Source organism: Somniosus microcephalus, chromosome 5 (assembly GCF_052327205.1).
Source record: "Somniosus microcephalus isolate GS21.2 chromosome 5, FLI_Smic_1.0, whole genome shotgun sequence".
Lineage (NCBI taxonomy): Eukaryota > Metazoa > Chordata > Chondrichthyes > Squaliformes > Somniosidae > Somniosus > Somniosus microcephalus.
This window is the reverse complement of record NC_140991.1, coordinates 173,993,404-174,011,623: the sequence shown is the minus strand read 5'-3', so window position 1 is coordinate 174,011,623 and position 18,220 is coordinate 173,993,404. Positions and strand designations below refer to the sequence as shown.

General features: G+C 50.3%; 1 protein-coding gene across 1 annotated transcript in view; it reads right to left on the bottom strand.

Moving 5' to 3' along the window:
* abcb5 (ATP-binding cassette, sub-family B (MDR/TAP), member 5) overlaps positions 1-18,220 on the bottom strand; it is a 211,491-nt gene that overhangs the window by 181,212 nt on the left and 12,059 nt on the right. The window contains exon 2 of the mRNA XM_085989371.1: positions 15,355-15,511. Coding sequence (XP_085845497.1) covers positions 15,355-15,511 — 157 coding nt within the window. The remainder of the gene's footprint in view (positions 1-15,354; positions 15,512-18,220) is intronic.

The following is an 18,220-nucleotide window of genomic DNA, read 5'->3' as shown; positions in this document are numbered from 1 at the left end:
GGAGGGGAGAGAGAGAGGGTGGGGGGAGGGGAGCGAGAGAGGGTGGGGGGAGGGGAGCGAGAGAGGGTGGGGGAGCAAGAGGGTTGGGGGAGGGGAGCGAGAGGGTGGGGGAGCGAGACGGTGGGGGGAGCGAGAGAGGGTGGGGGAGGGGAGGAGGGGGGAGGGCAGGGAGAGGGGGGAGTGGAGGGAAGAAGTAAAGCAGGGAGAGATGGGGGAGGGAGAGAGAGGGTGAGGAGGGAAAGAGTGAAGGGGTGGGGGACAGGGAGGGAAAGAGTGAGGAGGTGGGAGAGCTTACCTTCTTCCTTCGCAGGGGTCCATCGGGCCACCTTCCCCCCCCGTCGCGCTCTCTCTCTTCCCCCCCCGTCGCGCGCTCTCTCTTCCCCCCGTCGCGCTCTCTCTCTTCCCCACCCAGTCGCGCTCTCTCTTTCCCCCCCAGTCGCGCCCTCTCTTTCTCCTCCCCCAGTCGCGCTCTCTCTTTCCCCCCCAGTTGCTCTCTCTTTTCCCCCCCGTTGCTCTCTCTCTTCCCCCCCAGTCGCTCTCTCTCTCTTCCCCCCCCAGTCGATCTCTCTCTCTCTTCCCCCCCAGTCGCTCTCTCTCTCTCTCTTCCCCCAGTCGCTCTCGTCTCTTCCCCCCCAGTCCGCTCTCTCTTTCCCCCCCAGTCGCTCTCCCTCTTCCCCCCCAGTCGCTCTCTTTCTTCCCCCCCAGTCGCTTCTCATTCTTCCCCCTCTTCGTCCCCCCAGTCGCTCTCTCTTCCCCCCCAGTCGCTCTCTCTCTTCCACCCCCGTCGCTCTCTCTCTTCCCCCCAGTCGCTCTCTCTCTTCCCCCCAGTCGCTCTCTCCTTCCCATTCCCCCCCGTCGCTCTCTCTCTCCCCCCCCAGTCGCTCTCTCTCTTCCCCCCCCAGTCCGTCTCTCTCTTCCCCCCAGGTCGCTCTCTCTCTTCCCCCCCAGTCGCTCTATCTCTTCCCCCCCAGTCGCTCTCTCTCTTCCCCCCCAGTCGCTCTCTCTCTCTTCCCCCCCAGTCGCTCTCTCTCTTCCCCCCAGTCCGTCTCTCTCTTCCCCCCCCGTCGCTCTCTCTCTTCCCCCCAGTCGCTCTCTCTCTTCCCCCCCAGTCGCTCTCTCTCTTCCCCCCAGTCGCTCTCTCTCTTCCCCTCCAGTCGCTCTCTCTCTTCCCCCCAGTCGCTCTCTCTCTCCCCCCAGTCGCTCTCTCTTCCCCCCAGTCGCTCTCTCTCTTCCCCCCCAGTCGCTCTCTCTCTTCCCCCCCAGTCGCTCTCTCTCTTCCCCCCCAGTCGCTCTCGCTCTCTCCCCCCGAGTCGCTCTCTCTCTTCCCCCCAGTCGCTCTCTCTCTCCCCTCCAAGTCGCTCTCTCTCTTCCCCCCCAGTCGCTCTCTCTCTTCCCCCCCAGTCGCTCTCTCTCTTCCCCCCAGTCGCTCTCTCTCTTCCCCCCCCAGTCGCTCACTCTCTTCCCCCCAGTCGCTCTCTCTCTTCCCCCCCAGTCGCTCTCTCTCTTCCCCCCCAGTCGCTCTCTCTCTTCCCCCCCCAGTCGCTCTCTCCTTCCCCCCCAGTCGCTCTCTCTCTTCCCCCCCAGTCGCTCTCTCTCTTCCTACCCCAGTCGCTCTCTCCCTTCCCCCCCCCGTCGCTCTCTCTCTTCCCCCCCCCCCGTCGCTCTCTCTCTTCCCCCCCCCAGTCGCTCTCTCTCTTCCCCCCCAGTCGCTCTCCTCTCTTCCCCCCCAGTCGCTTTCTCTCTTCCCCCCCCAGTCGCTCTCTCTCTTCTCCCCCCCCCCAGTCGCTCTCTCTCTCTCTCTTCCAACAACAACATGCCCTCGAAAAAGCCTCGGCACCGCCGGGCACTCCAGCTAGTATACAATACAAGTTAAAACACCGGAGCAGGCAATACAGTATATGTAGTTAAATACAGAGTCTGATGAATGACATATTTCATCATATTCACCCCTTCTACAGATTTAGTCTGTCGGGGGTGTGATAGTCCTCTGTGACCGACGTAACGGTTGCGGTGCCGCGGGTGCCAGCTGGGTGTCCGGGTGACCTCCTGGGTCTCTGCGGGGGCGCCACCGGGGTTGTTGAAGGAGTAGGTGGTGGGGGAGACCGTTGGCTGGTGTTTTTCCGGGGGTGATGAAAGAATAGTGGGTGGAGTGGGTGTGTAATAGTTGCTGTGTTGTTGTCGTTGTTGCTGTTGTTGTTGTAGTCGTTGTCATTGTTGCTGTTGTTACCGGCTGGGGCGAGGTCTTTTATGGACACAGTGTCCTCCCGTCCGTCGGCGTGTGCCGGACTGACGCATATTGTGGGTTGGCGTGGAGCAGGTGCACTGGCTCCACGAGAGGGTCCGTCTTGTGGCCCCTCATATGCTTCCGCAAAAGTACTGGACCTGGGGTGGAGAGCCATGACGGTATGGATACGCCTGAGGTGGATTTTCGGGGAAACACAAACATTAGCTCATGAGGCGTGGCATTAGTGGCGGTACACAATAGTGACCGTTATTGAGTGGAGCACATCTGGGAGGACTTCCTGCCAGCGGGAGATAGGGAGGCCCTTGGTCCTTAGAGTTAGGGTGACTGCCCTCCATACTGTCCCGTTCTCTCGCTCCACCTGACCGTTACCCCGGGGGTTGTAGCTGGTGGTACGGCTCGTAGGCTAATCCCCTTGGACAGCATGTACTGGCGTAGCTCTTCACTCATGAAGGACGCCCCCCCTATCCGTGTGGATATAGCTTGGCATACCGAACAGGCAGAACAGGCTGTTGAGGCATTTAATGATCGTGGTGCTGGTCATGTCTGGGCAGGGGAAGGCGAATGGGAAACGGGAGTATTCGTCCACAATGTTCAGGAAGTAAACATTGCGGTCGACGGACGGGAGGGGGCCCTTGAAATCTAAGCTAAGCCGCTCAAAGGGCCGTGTAGCTTTGATTAGGTGGGGCTCTATCAGGGCAGTAGAACCGAGGCTTGCACTCAGCGGAAGTGCGGCAGTTCCTGGTCAGGGACCGAAACTTCCTCAATCGAGTAGGGTAAGTTGCGGGACTTTATGAAGTGGAACAGCCGTGTGATCCCTGGGTGGCAGAGGTCGTTGTGGAGGGTCTGTAGCCGATCCCCCGGTGGCGTTGGCACACATCCCTCGTGAGAGGGCGTCGGGGGATTCGTTAAGGGCCCCCGGCCGGTATATGATGTCGTACTTGAAGGTGGAGAGCTCGATCCGCCACCTAAGAATCTTATCATTTTTAATCTTCCCCCTCTGTTTATTATTGAACATAAATGCTACCGACCGCTGGTCGGTAAGTAGGGTGAAGCGTTTGCCGGCTAGGTAGTGCCGCCAGTGGCGCACTGCCTCCACGATGGCTTGGGCCTCCTTTTCCACGGAGGAGTGTCTGATCTCGGGCCCTGGAGGGTCCTCGAGAAGAACGCTATGGGCCGCCCCGCCTGGTTGAGGGTGGCCGCCAAGGCAAAGTCAGACGCATCACTTTCCACTTGAAAGGAGTGTTCTCGTCCACTGCCTGTAGCGTGGCCCGCTCAATATCCTGCTTAATGCTTTTGAAGGCAGTATGGGCCTCAGCAGAGACCGGGAAAGAGGATGCTTTCAAGAGGGGGCTGGCTTTATCGGAGTAGTTAGGGACCCATTGGGCATAATAAGAAAATAACCCCAGGCACCTTTTCAGGGCTTTGGGAGTGTTGGGCAGGGGCAGCTCCCGTAGGGGGCGCAATCGGTCGGGGTCTGGTCCGATTTCCCCATTCTCCACCACGCTGCCTAGTATGCAGAGGCGCGTGGTGTTGAAAACGCACTTGTCCTCATTGTAGGTGAGGTTGAGTTTTTGTGCGGTTTTCAGAAACCTCGCGAGGTTTGAGTCGTGGTCCTGTTGGTTGTGGCCGCAGATGGTGACGTTGTCGAGATAGGGGAAGGTTGCCTGCAAGTGGTGGTCATCGACCATGCGGTCCATCTCCCTCTGAAAGACCGAGACCCATTCGTCACCCCAATGGGGACTCTGAGGAACTGGTAGAGGCGTCCGTTTGCCTCGAAGGCGGTGTACGAACGGTCCTCTGGTCTGATAGGGAGCTGGTGGTACGCTGACTTGAGGTCGATAGTGGAGAACACCCGGTATTGGGCGATTTGGTTCACCATCTCGGATATGTGGGGTAGCGGGTAGGCGTCTAGTTGGGTATAGATGTTGACTGTTTGACTATAGTCAATCACCATCCACTTCTCGCTACCCCTCACCACCACCACTTGGGCGCGCCACGGGCTGTTGCTGCGTTCAATAATGCGCTCCCTCAGGAGCCTGTCTACCTCGGTCGCGATAAACCGCCTGTCCTCCCAGCTGTACCTCCTGCTTTTGGTCACTATTGGCCGGCAGTTAGGGGTAAGGTTCGCGAATAGCGAAGGCGGCTTTACCTTCAGGGTAGCCAGACCGCACACTGTGAGGGGCGGCTGGGTCCCACCGAAATTGAGCGTGATGCTTGGTGGTGGCACTGAAAATCCAGGCCCAAGATCATGCTCACACATTAATCCTTCATAATTAACAGTTTAAAATTATTATATACAGTGCCTTTAACGGACAATCGTACCGCGCAGTAACCCGCAATAGTCGATATCTGGGTTTTGTCGGCCATAGAGATCGTGCCCTGAGTAGGGACTATAGTTAGAGAGAGTCGTTGTACCAGACCAGGTGAATGAAGCTCTCCGTGCTCCCGCTGTCAATTAAACATTTAACCTTGCACCCGTTTACTCTCGATGTCCACCATCGATTTGGATAGTGGGTGCGGTCTGGACTGGTCCACTGTGATCGACGCCACTGTAGGGCCCTGATCGGACAAGATGGTGGGCCACACGAGGCCAGGTAAGATGGCGTCCACGATGTCTGCTCGCGAGATGGCGGACCCCACGAGGTCGGACAAGATGGCGTCCAAGATGGCCCGCTCCCACGGCGCGCACGCGGTTGGTGGCGGGTTTGCCTGCGGGGTTCCCTCTGCACACCTTCCCAAAGTGCCCCTTCTTACCACACTTACAGCAGGTGGTGCCTTTCGCGGGCACAGGTTCCTGGTGTGCTTCGGCTGCCCGCAGAAGTAGCATTTGGGGCCCCGATGCGTCGCGGCGGTCGTAGGGCTTCTGGGTGGGAGAGCAGGGCCCCGACGGTGTTGGGCTACCGGGCGGGGAAGCAGAGGCGGCGTGGGCCGCGCGGCCTGAAGAGTAGGAGTCAGATTTCTTCTGAGCCACATCCAGCGATCGCGCTGTGTCCACAGCCTGTGTCAGATCTAGGCCCTTTTTTTCTAGCAGTCTCTGCCGGATGTAATTAGAGCTAAGGCCTGCGATAAAGGCATCCCAAATAAGCTCGTCTGTGTATACCGTGGCTTTCACGTCTTTGCATTTGCAGTCTTTGCCAAGCACTTTTAGGGTGACTAGAAAGTCCTCTAGCGACTCTCCGGGTCGCTGTGTGCAGGTAGCAAGCAGATGCCTGGTGTACACCTCGTTGGTAGGCCGCTGATAGTGGGCCTTTAGAATGTTGCAGGCATCCAGGTAGGTGGCAGCGTCTTGGATGAGTGGAAAAACCCGGTGGCTTACCCGATTCTGCAGGATCCCGAGTTTCACATCTCCGGTGGCTTTAGAGGCTGTGACGGCTTCGGAGTTGGCCATAAAAAATTCCAAGTACTGGAACCAGTGTCCAAACCGTGCCGATGCATCCGAAGCATGCGGGTCCAAATCCAAGCGTTCCGGTTTCAAAAGTTGATCCATCGCTGAAAGTTTGCTAATAAAATTGATGCGCCTCAATAACTTCAAGGCTCAAAGTTAACTGGATAAAACAAGGCTTTTATTAGCAAAGAAAGATGCCTGTGTCTTCACCTAGCATTCTGCTGTTCTGCTGCAAGACAAGCCTGGGCTTGTCTTAAGTAGGACCAGGTATGGGCGGAGCCGACACACCCAATGGGGAGAAAGGGGGCGGTGCACTATATACAATACAAGGTAAAACACCGGAGCAGGCAATACAATATATGTAGTTAAATACAGAGTCTGATGAATGACATATTTTATCACACTTCCATGCGCTGGCGCCTTCTGCCCTGTGCAGCATCAGGTGGCTGAGCAGAAGGCTGGGGCTCCTGCTGCTGTTGCTGCTAAGCTGCCTGGTTCTGCTGCTGCCGTGGCTGCTCCTCATCCGAATCTGAGCTCCATGATGAAAGGAAATAAATGGTTCCCATGCTGCTGGCAGATACCTCCGTTGGCTCAGTCCAAGCGGGGAGAAGGAGGTCCCACAGTTGAGAGATAGAAGATGCAGCATCTCCAACTTCGGTAGGCCTGCGAAAAGTGCTGAAAGACCTTTTGAAACAAAGAGATTCCACCTGAAACTAATCCCTGATGAAAGCTCTGTTTTAATGGAGCTGCAGCTGTGAGGAGGCCACCCACTTGTCAACCCGCCAGGTTTAGCTGGTGTGGTTTAGGAGGGTCGTGGAACACGCTGAAAATGTGGAAAAATAACGAGGGCCTGTCAAAATAGGATTATAGAGGCCCTCAGCTACAATTTAATGGTCTTAACTACCTCTCTGGACTGTTGGAGGCAGGACCGAATCGCACCCATCTAAAACACCTCCGGGGTAGAGGAGCAAAGGGATCTAAGGACGCAGGTGAACAAATCATTAAAAGCAGCATCGCAGGTCAGCAAAGCTATCAAAAATGCTAACAAAGCACTGGGATTTATTTCTAGGGGTATAGAATTCAAAAGTAGTGAAGTTATATTAAACTTGTATCAGGCTGTACTGAAGAGTACTGTGCACAGTTCTGATCTCCATACCAGAACAGGCATAGAAGCACTGGAGAAAGTGCAAAAAAGATATACAAGGATCATACCAGGAATGAAATGAAAGATTACAGCTACTTTTTAAAACATTTTTTATTTGTTTATGGGATCATGGCGTCGCTTGTAATGCCAGCATTTATTGCACATCCCTAGTTGTCCTTGAGAAGGTGGTGGCGAGCCGCCTTCTTGAACCGCTGCAGTCCATGTGGTGAAGGTCCTCCCACAGTGCTGTTATGGAGCAAGTTCCAAGATTTTGACCCAGCGACGATGAAGGATCGGCGAAATACTTCTAAGTCAGGATGGTGTGTGACTTGGAGGGGAACTTGGAGGTGATGGTGTTCCCATGTGCCTGCTGCCCTTATCCTTCTAGGTGGAAGAGGTCGCGGGTTTGGGAAATGTTGCTGAAGAAGCCTTGGTGAGTTGCTGCAGTGCATCTTGTAGATGGTACACAGTGGTGGAGGGAGTGAATGTTTAAGGTGGTGGATGGGGTGCCAATCAAGCGGGCTGCTTTGTCCTGGATAGTGTTGAGCTTCTTGAGTGTTGTTGGAGCTGCACTCATCCAGGCAAGTGGAGAGTATTCCATCACATTCCTTACTTGTGCCTTGTAGATGGTGGAAAGGCTTTGGGGAGTCAGGAGGTGAGACACCCGCCGCAGAATACCTAGCCACTGATCTGTTCTTGTTGCCACAATATTTATATGGCTGGTCCAGTTAAGTTTCTGGTTAATGGTGATCCCCAGGATGTCGATGGTGGGGGATTCGGCGATGGTAATGCCATTGAATGTCAAGGGGAGATGGTTAGACTCTCGATTGTTGGAGATAGTCATTGCCTGGCACTTCTGTGGCGCGAATGTTACCTGCCACTTATCAGCCCAAGCCTGAACGCATCTAGGTCTTGTTGCATGCGGGAATGGACTGCTTCATTATCTGAGGAGTTGTGAATGGCGCTAAACACTGTGCAGTCATCAGCGAACATCCCCATTTCTGACCTTATGTTGGAGGGAAGGTCATTGATGAAGCAGCTGTAGATGGTTGGGCCTAGGACACTGACCTGAGGAACTTCTGCAGCGATGTCCTGGGGCTGTGATGATTGACCTTCAACCACCACAACCATCTTGCTTTGTGTTAGGTATGACTCCAGCCAGTGGACTGTTTTCCCTCTGATTCCCATTGACTTCAGTTTTACTAGGGCTCCTTGATGCCAGACTCGGTCAAATGCTGCCTTGATGTCAAGGGCAGTCACTCTCACCTCACCTCTGGAATTCAGTTCCTTTGTCCATGTTTGGACCCATGCTGTAATGAGATCGGGAGCCGAGTGGTCTTAGCGGAACCCAAACTGGGCATCAGTGAGCAGGTTATTGGTGAGTAAGTGCCGCTTGATAGCACTGTCGATGACACCATCCATCACTTTGCTGATGATTGAGAGTAGACTGATGGGGCGGTAATTGGCTGGGTTGGATTTGTCCTGCTTTTTGTGGACAGGACATACCTGGTCAGTTTTCCACATTGTCAGATAGATGCCAGTGTTGCAGCTGAACTGGAACAGCTTGGCTAGAGGCGCGGCTAGTTCTGGAGCACAAGTCTTCAGTACGATAGCCGGGATGTTGTCGGGGCCCATAGCATTTTCTGTATCCAGTGCGCTCAGCCGTTTCTTGATATCACGTGGAGTGAATCGAATTGGCTGAATACTGGCTTCTGTGATGGTGGGAACTTCGGGAGTAGGCCGATATGGATCATCCACTCGGCACTTCTGGCTGAGGTTGGTTGCAAACGCTTCAGCCTTGTCTTTTGCACTCACATGCTGGGCTTCACCATCATTGAGGATGGGGATATTCTTGGAGCCTCCACCTCCCATTAGTTGTTTAGTGGTCCACCACCATTCACGACTGGATGTGGCGGGACTGCAGAGCTTTGATCTGATCCGTTGATTGTGGGATCGCTTAGCCCTGTCTATAGCATGCTGCTTGCATTTTTAGCATGCATGTAGTCCTGTGTTGCAGCTTCCCCAGGTTGGCATCTCATTTTTAGATACGCCTGGTGCTGCTCCTGGCATGCTCTTCTACACTCCTTGTTGAACCAGGGTTGGTCCCCTGGCTTGATGGTAATAGTAGAGTGAGGGATATGCTAGGCCATCAGGTTACAGATTGTGGTGGAATACAATTCTGCTGCTGCTGATGGCCCACAGCGCCTCATGGATGCCCAGTTTTGAGCTGCTAGATCTGTTCTGAATCTATCCCATTTATCGAGGTGGTAGTGCCACACAACTCGATGGAGGATGTGAAGACGGGACTTCATCTCCACAATGATTGTGCGGTGGTCACTGCTGCCAATGCTGCGATGCATCTGCGACAGGTAGATTGGTGAGGACAAGGTCAAGTAGGTTTTTCCCTCTTGTTGGTTCATTCACCACCTCTCGCAGGCCCAGACTGGCAGTTATGTCATTCAGGACTCTGCCAGCAGTGGTGCTACCGAGCCACTCTTGGTGGTGATGGACATTGAAGTCCCCCACCCAGAGTATATTCTGTACCCTTGCTACTCTCAGTGCTTCTTCCAAGTGGTGTTCAACATGGAGGAGTACTGATTCATCAGCTGAGGGAGGGCGGTAGGTGGTAATCAGCAGGAGGTTTCCTTGCCCATGCTTGATCTGAAGCCATGAGCCTTCATGGGGTCTGGAGTTAATGTTGAGGACTCCCAGGCCCCTCCTTCCCGATGGTATACCATTGTGCCACCACCCCTGATGGATCGGTCCTATCGGTGAGACAGGACATACCCAGGGATGGTGATGGAGGAGTTTGGGACATTGGCTGATAGGTATGATTCTGTGAGTATGACCATGTCAGGCTGTTGCTTGGCCAGCTCTCCCAATTTTGGCACAAGTCCCCAGATGTTGGTGACGAGGACTTTGCACGGTTGACTGGGCGTGCCGTTGCCGTGTCCATAGCCGGTGCCGAGTGGCCCGTTCGGTTTCATTTGTATTATTTTGTTTCGTAGCAGTTAGTTACAACTGAGTGACTGGCTAGGCATTTCAGAGGGCAGTTAAGAGTCAACCACCCCATTGCGGTGGGTCTGGAGTCACATGTAGTCCAGGACAGCAGATTTCCTTCCCTAAAGGGCATTAGTGAACTTGATGGGTTTTTACGACAATCCAATAGTTTTATGGTTAGCATTACTGATACTAACTTTTTATTCCAGATTTATTTAATTAACTGAATTTATATTCCCCAGCTGCCGTGGTGGGATTCGAACTCACATCTCTGGATCATTAGTCCAAGCCTTTGGATTATTAGCCCAGTGACATTACCACTATGCTACCATTCCTGTAGTTAGTGGGAAAGATTGAACAGGCTGGGGATTTTTTTTAGAAAAGAGACGATTTAGAGGTGACCTGCTGGAGGTCTTTAGCATTCTGAGTGGTTTGGACGGGTAGATGTGGAGAGAATGATTCCACTTGTGGGAAAATCCAAAACTAGGGGCTATAAATACAAGATAGTTACTAATAAATCCAATAGGGAAATAAGGAGAAATGTCATTACTCAGAGAGTGCTTAAAATGTTGAACTTGCCACCACAGGGAGTGATTGAGGCAAATAGCTTAGATGCTTTCAAGAGGAAATTAGACGAGTGCATGAGAGAAAAGGGAATAGAAAGATAAGCTGAAAGGCTGAGATGAGATAGATGGAATGAGAAGAGACTTGTTTGGAGTATAGTCACAAGCACAGACTAGCTGGGATGAATGGTCTGTTTCTGTGATGTATATTCTATGTAATTCTATGTAAAATTAGGCATGATTTGGGCACATTGCAGTGAAAATCATAAAAGATAGTGTAGATTACTACAGTTTAGCAGAAAAGTCAGTGCAATTATTGACTGGAGAAAATATACCCAAAAATATATGACTCTTTCGGCTAGAAATTCATCTGTTTACTGCCACTCCATAGCACCATGAAATGGTGATAAAATGGCAGCTGCCACTCTTTTGCCAGCTGTTGATGAGTCCCACGGCAGCCATCATATTCGTGTCCCCCTTAGCGCTTCCGGTAACTGGTAGCGCACTGGAAGAAAAAATGGCAGTGTGGTGATGTCAATCGGCGTGCAACACCGACTTAACGTCACCAATGTGAACTTCGACCCTAGCGCTGAATTCAGCACTGGGTCCTAAGCAGGCTGACAGTGGCGATGGCTGCATCTCTTAAAGGGACATACACATCATTTGGTAAGTTTGAATGTAAGGTTTTGAAAAAAAAATTTTGATTTTATTGAAGTGGTGGGGTGGCTTGCTGCAATAGATGTGAAAAGTTTTTTTTAAGTGTAATGGGAATGCTGCTGGATGCTTGCAAGGGCTTGGATGGTAAATGAAGGCCTTTGAGAAGACAGAACATGCTGCGAATACTCAGCAGGTCACGCAACATCCTTGGAGAGAAATACAGAGTTCACGTCTCAGGTCAAGATGCTGCCTGACCAGCTGAATATTTCCAGCATTTTATGCTATCATTCACATTTACAGCATCCACTTGTGGAGGGAGGAGAAAGACACATAAGACGAAGAAGCTGAAGAGGAGGAAGCTGAAGAGGAGGAAGCTAAAGAGGAGGAATCGAAGAGGAATCAGATGGAAGGATGCATCCCAGACAGCCCCTTTCTGGCTGGGATATCTGGGATAGAATCATCTGCCTGCGGTCACAGTGACCACAACCCCAATTCCCCTTTCCACATTAGTCCCACACCTCACCTTATCTCTGTTACTGACCATCACAGCATCCTCTTGGCCACGATGCTGAAATAAAAGCCACCAGAAAGCAAACTTTCCAATCCACCTATATACGTCTATCCATCCAATGTGACATCAAGAAATCAACTCATCATCCGTATGCATTCTCTTAGTGATTATCTTGTGTGTGCCTTTGCCTATCCTACTGATGTCACGCAGTGCTACCCTAGTGGCTGCAGCATGGTTGGTGGCAGCCTGCTGACTTTCAGTGGGGGACACTGCAAATGTTCAAGCTGGTTGACCTTGAGGAGCTGGTGGCTGGGAGTGTCAAATTAATCTTCTTCTGTTCTTGTTGTTCTTCACTCTCCTCTCCCTCTTCTTGGTCACCCACAGGCTGGGCAGGCGTGTGTGAAATGAGGAAGAAAAAAGTGTGGAGTTGTGGTGATGGGAGGGTGGGAAAGCATGAGGTGCATGCCAGAAAGAGGATAACATATGAGGATACCAGTATCTTATATCCTTCATCCCCGCCGTTGGCCAAGGGCTCAGCCATACCCCTACCAAGAATGGCCTGCACCGTCTCCTCCAAGGTGGTGAGGTGAGGCTAGGAATGGGAGATGTGCCTCGTCATTGGTGTAGACTGTTGGTAGGTGAGTGATTGGGGTTCGTGCATTGAGCAGTGTGTGAGGCTAGTGGTGCAGTTGGTAGGAGACGGCTTTTGAAGATGCATTCACTGACCTTGACCAGTTCTCTGAGGTCATGAACCTTCTTTGAGCACTGAAGCCAGGTGGTGTGGGTGACACTGTTGGCAGCGATGGCTTCGGTGATGCACTCCCACATCCTTCTTTCTGGAGGGCCTCCTGGCCCCTGTGGGTAGAGGGGCCTGTCTTGCAGTGTTGACCCGCTGCACAAAGCTGGAGTGCTGCGTGCGAGACCCTGGGTGCCCCTTCCCTGGCTTGCTGAGCTATTTGTGTTAGTGCTGAGGCAGCTTTCCCATTTGTTGAGGTTATCAATGTAATTCAGCTTTAAGAGCTGAATATATCCACATTTGGAACTTTTTTAAAGTTAAATATTTTTTAAAAGGCAGAAAGGGCTGAAAACTGCATTGTTTCACTTTATTTGAATTTGTATTGCTTCAGTGTGCATGGCCCGTTTAATTCTCAGACCTCTTCATTGCCCACAATTCCTTGCGAGCTCCACAACCTCGTTTCCAGAGGCTGTGGGAAGCTGCAACGCTGGACCTGGACAGAAACTTCATCTCTGATGCCTCCAGCATCCAGACGGCATTGCACGGAAGGTAAGTGCTGCGCCACCAATCTCCATGCCCCGCAGACCAATTTTGCTCCCTTAGTGTTGCGGCCACTTTCAATGGCCGTTCACTCCAGTTGCCAGTGACACCGGCAACTTTGCTTGCAGTCAGCAGTAGGAGGGGCTCCCAGGTTTACTGATGCTTTGGTAACTGTCTTGCTGGCCCGAGATAAGCGCCAGAAGAGAAGGACTCCTGGGAACTAAAGGCAGGAGGGTTGCATAGACTAGGCTTGTATTCCCTTAAATAGAAGATTAAGGGCTGATTAAATTGCGGTGTTTAAGATGATCAAAGGAGTTGATAGGGTAGGTAGAGAAAAGCTATTTCCTCTGGCAGGGAGTCCAGAACAAGGGAGCATAACCTTAAAGTTAACACTCCCCTGAAAAGCTATTGAGGCTAGGTCAATAGAATATTTCAGAACTGAGATTGATAGATTTTTGTTAGGCAAGGGTATTAAGGATTATGGAACCAAGGCAGGTAGATGGAATTAAGATACAGATCAACCAACATCTAGCTGAATGGTGGAACAGGCTCGAGGGGCTGAATGGCCTACTTCTGTTCCTATGTTTCAATGGGTGATCCAGACTTTATGGAGGTGGCAGTGGCTATGCATTGAGTGCAGCCTCCTGGACTCTGCAAACTGCCACATAGCGCAGGATGAGAGTTAATGACCTCACAAGGTTGCCCAAGGTAAGTAAAGGCACTGTTCCTCATGCACATCTTGTAGGAATGATAGAGGCATGTCTCTCCTTACCTTGCATGTTATTACCAGGGTGGCAGGAAAGCTGACCTAGTCACAGGCAAACTCTGGAAACAATAATGCACCATGTTAATGCCAATCCCCTGTGAGATCTCATTTTGGCTAATTTTGACTTTTTGCGACAGCATAAATTGAGTGATGGTGAATTGGCAGCCTGTTCTACATCTCTCCCAATTTCTATTTCCATTGAAGTCACCTGATACATTGCCTTGAGTCATCGGCCATCTTGGTATGGTGAATTGGCACATGATGAAAGTAACATGACAGTTTCCAGGGTCGGGGTATTAATGTACAGCATAAGGTTAGTGGCATTGTACACTAACTGCACATTCATTGAATGGAACTCTTTTCTCTTTATGAAACTGAAGGGGTTACTGCATGGGGTTTTCAATGCCACATGAGTTCCATCCATTACTCCCAGCATGTGTGGGATCCATGCCAATCTATATAATTGAACTCCTTGTTCTTTTTGTTTTGCAGATTCCATTGAAAAGATGATAAACTGGAGACTCACTCGAACAGCATATCAGTGACCTTCTTTCTGGAAGTGTGTGCTACTTCTGACTAAGGTGACAAAGCTCACTACAGGTTGCCTAGAAAGATCCAGTGGCAAAAATATTCATGGCAGCGGCCATGGTAACTGCTACAGACAATGTTGTTCTCCTCATTAAAGTGGGCTGCAGTTCTTCAGCCTGCAGCTGGCATAATTCTCCAACAGGCTCAGAGAGGAAAACATAGTCAGCTAAGGGACTGATGAGCAGAGAATTCTAAGTAAGCCCTTTGAGATCTGTAAACCTGTGGAATAGGCTTCGCCATGTTGGAAACAAACATCTTCTGTGATGATTCACTACATGCTCCTCCAATCTAGCGCCTCTCATTTCCTCATCCTCCTACTCATCATAACACAGGAAAAGATGGATTCTTATTGACAAATCCATTACTCCAGTCCAAAAATTAACTTTGGCCAGTACTCACTGTAAATGGCAGAAGTCTTCAGAGAAGCTCCAAAGCACCAAACACCAAAATCAATGTCCAGGCAAAATTTCACATAGCTTCAAGTTTATTGACCAAGATGGCCTCCTCAAAGCAGTATCGCCTCAGTGATACCAATCTGTTGCTTATACAGCGGAAGCCATGGCCATACCCACCTGTCTCATTTGCACGTGGTGGAGCAGGCTCCAGATAGGCAGCACTGCATATTGGCAAATTTTACCGAGGATAATTGAAGTATAACTTTTTGGGGCGGTATTGTGATGTTAGGTCTTACTGCCCCATTTTACTTATTTTAGTGTCCCAAAACCTCCCAAGAAAGGACAATCCAGCTTCAAATATTTGCAGCCAAAACTTTCAGTAAGGTCATATTCTTTGGGTTTTTTTACTCCCTTGTCTGGGTATTTTTTCCTCTCCCCAAAGCCATCGAATCCTTGCTGGGGGATGTAAGAATAGAGATATGTTTTTACATTGTTTTTAATACGGAATGAAGCCAGAACAGCTAATGTAGCAATTATGGTTAAACCACATGAGTAAATCAAAATTGGTTTGATCTTTATACTGGCAGGTCTTATCTTTTGATCACAGTGACACTACAGGAGAAAAGCAATAGTGCCAGGAAGAGCAAAGATAGGAAGCAAAGGCTGCTGAGATAACAATGTAAGAGGTTATTGACCAGGACATGACGGGCCCTAGAATTGTACGTTCAGCAATCTGTTCGATCACCTGAGGGTCATAAACTGCCCAACAAAGTAATAATTGGATTATGTTTTACTGAATGATACACCAAAGAGCTGTTCAGTACCTGCGTTAGAGATGTTAAGGGGAATTCCACTACTGACAAAACTGTCAGTCATCTGCCCAAAGACAATGATCATGATGGGCAAAGCGGCTCCATGTAATATTGCGCAGATCAGTCCTATTATCATCATTAGGATATCCAATCCATCAGCAAAACGAACCTATAAATAACAACTTTCATCATCAGTAGATACAAATACATCAAACAGCAAAAGACAGATAATACTATGAACATATTATCCTGAGCCAAATTTTGATTACAATGGGTATTAACTATTATCAGCTCTTATTTTTAGCTTGTATTGCTATTTAAAGACTTTTTGAAAAAGAAAACTGTTTGTTTTATTGAACTGAACCTGGATGCGGGGAGTGCATGTCAGGATGTCATTATATACAATATTTATCCAATTACCAAAACCATCCAAATAACTAATAATTGGTCTCATTGCATGTCTGTTATGAGATTCCCTCTCCTGTAAATAAATAGAATTGCCAGCAATACCTATGTGTTTTTATAACATGGAGTTCACACTTTTTTTTAAAGTAGTTGCAATATTATTTTGTATATTTTTCTGGTCAGATTATGTGTGTGTGAAATGGGGAGTGGATGAGCTTCTGCAATGTTCCAGAGATGCAGCTATCTACTCCTCTCTACACGAGACTGTCAGTGCCATGTTAATGCAGGAAAAAGTGTGCATCAGGCACTGGGCAGGACTGATTTGTTTGGATTAGTAGGAAACACGTCTGATAAATTTTGTTTCATTCCCTTCTACTTTACAGGATTGCCTGTTATGCCAACCTTCCTGCCATCCAAAGTACCAAGGGGGAAAAATTTGGTTGCTTTGCACCTCCTATTAGTGCCCTAGGAGGTGCCGCTCGCGAAATTGACCAGACATTTTGCGGCGACACTAAACACTACCGCCACGATCTCCTGCGCCCGCAGATCGTGAATTCAGTTGAGCGTGCAATGCCCCAGTAGCATCCCGGACCGGATATTGAGTGGCGCCCCCTGCCTTACTGCCTGCTGCTAGCAACGACAGGTTGAGGGGAACGTTTTGCAGTCGGGAAGGGACTGCAAATTTAAAGGCGACTGCTTCCTGACTTTATTTGCCGGCGACATTTTTGCACCACGCATTCTGAGAGAGAGAGAGAGAGAGAGAGAGAGGGAGAGAGAGACATCTGGAGAGATTCAACACTGTGTGAAGGAGTTTTGGGTATTGAGCTGCACTTTGCAGGTTCATTTTGAGTTGTCCTTCCTTGCATTGATTTAAAAGCGACTATGGGGGCTGCACTCTGAGTTCTTTCCCTGGGCCTCTCTATTGTTCTTTCCAGCAGAATTGATGTACAGGTCTCTCCAGGCCGAGATTCAAGGCTGCAAAGAGCAGGGTGTGGATGGAGAGCAAGATCGACCCTCCCCTTTAAGAACTGGCCGGCGCCAGTGTGTCTGTGTTCCATTGCTGACTGACATCACATGAACTTTGCCAGCGCTCTGAATTAGTGCCTCGCTCCGCGGCGTTAGCGCCTTAAGAGAGGTGTGTAGCGCCTGATTTAGCGCTCCAATCACCTCCAGGGGCAATAGAAGTCAAGTTTGCAGTCGGACGCAATAATTAGTGGTAGGCACTAAACTTTGCGCCTGGCCAATAATTGCGCCCCAAGCGGGGCGATACTGAATTTCTCTCCCCAAGACTCCTCTGGGATGGTGCTACCAGGGTGGTACAGCTGCTGAATTTCAGTAGTGGTAAATGTGAATGGTAGCCACAGATAGCATTTAGGTTGGGAATAACATTTTGGGGCTGTGCTCAGCCCCACAATACAGGCCAGAAAGGTGCTCTAGGTATTGCTGGCAAGTTTGCACCTTCCCCAGTAACAGAGACAGCTCCAACTAAAGTGACAAAGGTACAAATATGATTTTTTACTAATTACACAAGCAAAGATTTAAATGGACATAACTTGCAGTTATATAGTGTCTTTCATGTCCTCAAGTTGCCCCAAAAGCATTTCACATTCAATTTTGTTGGTGTAGTCAGTGTTCTTTTTGTAGGTAAGTGCTACAAACAGCAATGAGATGACTGAACAGTTAATCTGTTTTGTGGTGCTGGTTGAGGGATGAATGTTGGCTAGTGCACTGGGAGAACGCCCTGCTCTTCAAAGCAACTACACATGTGCAAATCTTACACATGCACAGGGCGCGATTTTGCCAGTGTGGGCGGGCTGGGGCGTGTCAGGTGGAATTCGTGTCAGGACCCCGACTCCGAAGTGAAGTGTTAAAAAATTGCAATTTTCCCCGAATTAGGCAATTGATTTCCTGCGTGTAGGAACCTCTGGCCCAATGAGTCTTTTTATACCGAAAGTCGCCTCCAATGACGTCATCTATGCTGCTGGATTTAAGGCCTGCAAGCAGCCTTGCTTCTTCTGGAGACTGGAAACGCTTTGGACATTGTATGAAGGAATTCATTTACCGACCATGTCCACCAGCAAGCAAAAGTGTGCACCTCGCTTTGATGAGCCCTCTCTCCAAGCTCTGGTGCAGGGAGCAAGATCTAATAAGGAGGTGCTCTTCCCTTCCTCAGGGAGAAAAAAGCCACCCCAGCAAACTAAAGCTGTGTGGATGCAAGTGGCCGAACTCCATATCAATGTACCGCAGAACCTGGCTGCAATGCAGGAAGAGGTTTCGTGACCTTCTCCGCACAGGAAAAGTGAGTATGACTTTCCCATCACCCTCAATCTGATCCCCATCGCCTCTCCTCACCAGCACTCTGTTTTGCCAACATCTTCCTCCACATCCCACTTGACATTTACATCCCTGCACCCTTACCCATTCCCTCTCTATGGTCACATTCACTTAACTATTTACCATGCAGCCCTCGCAC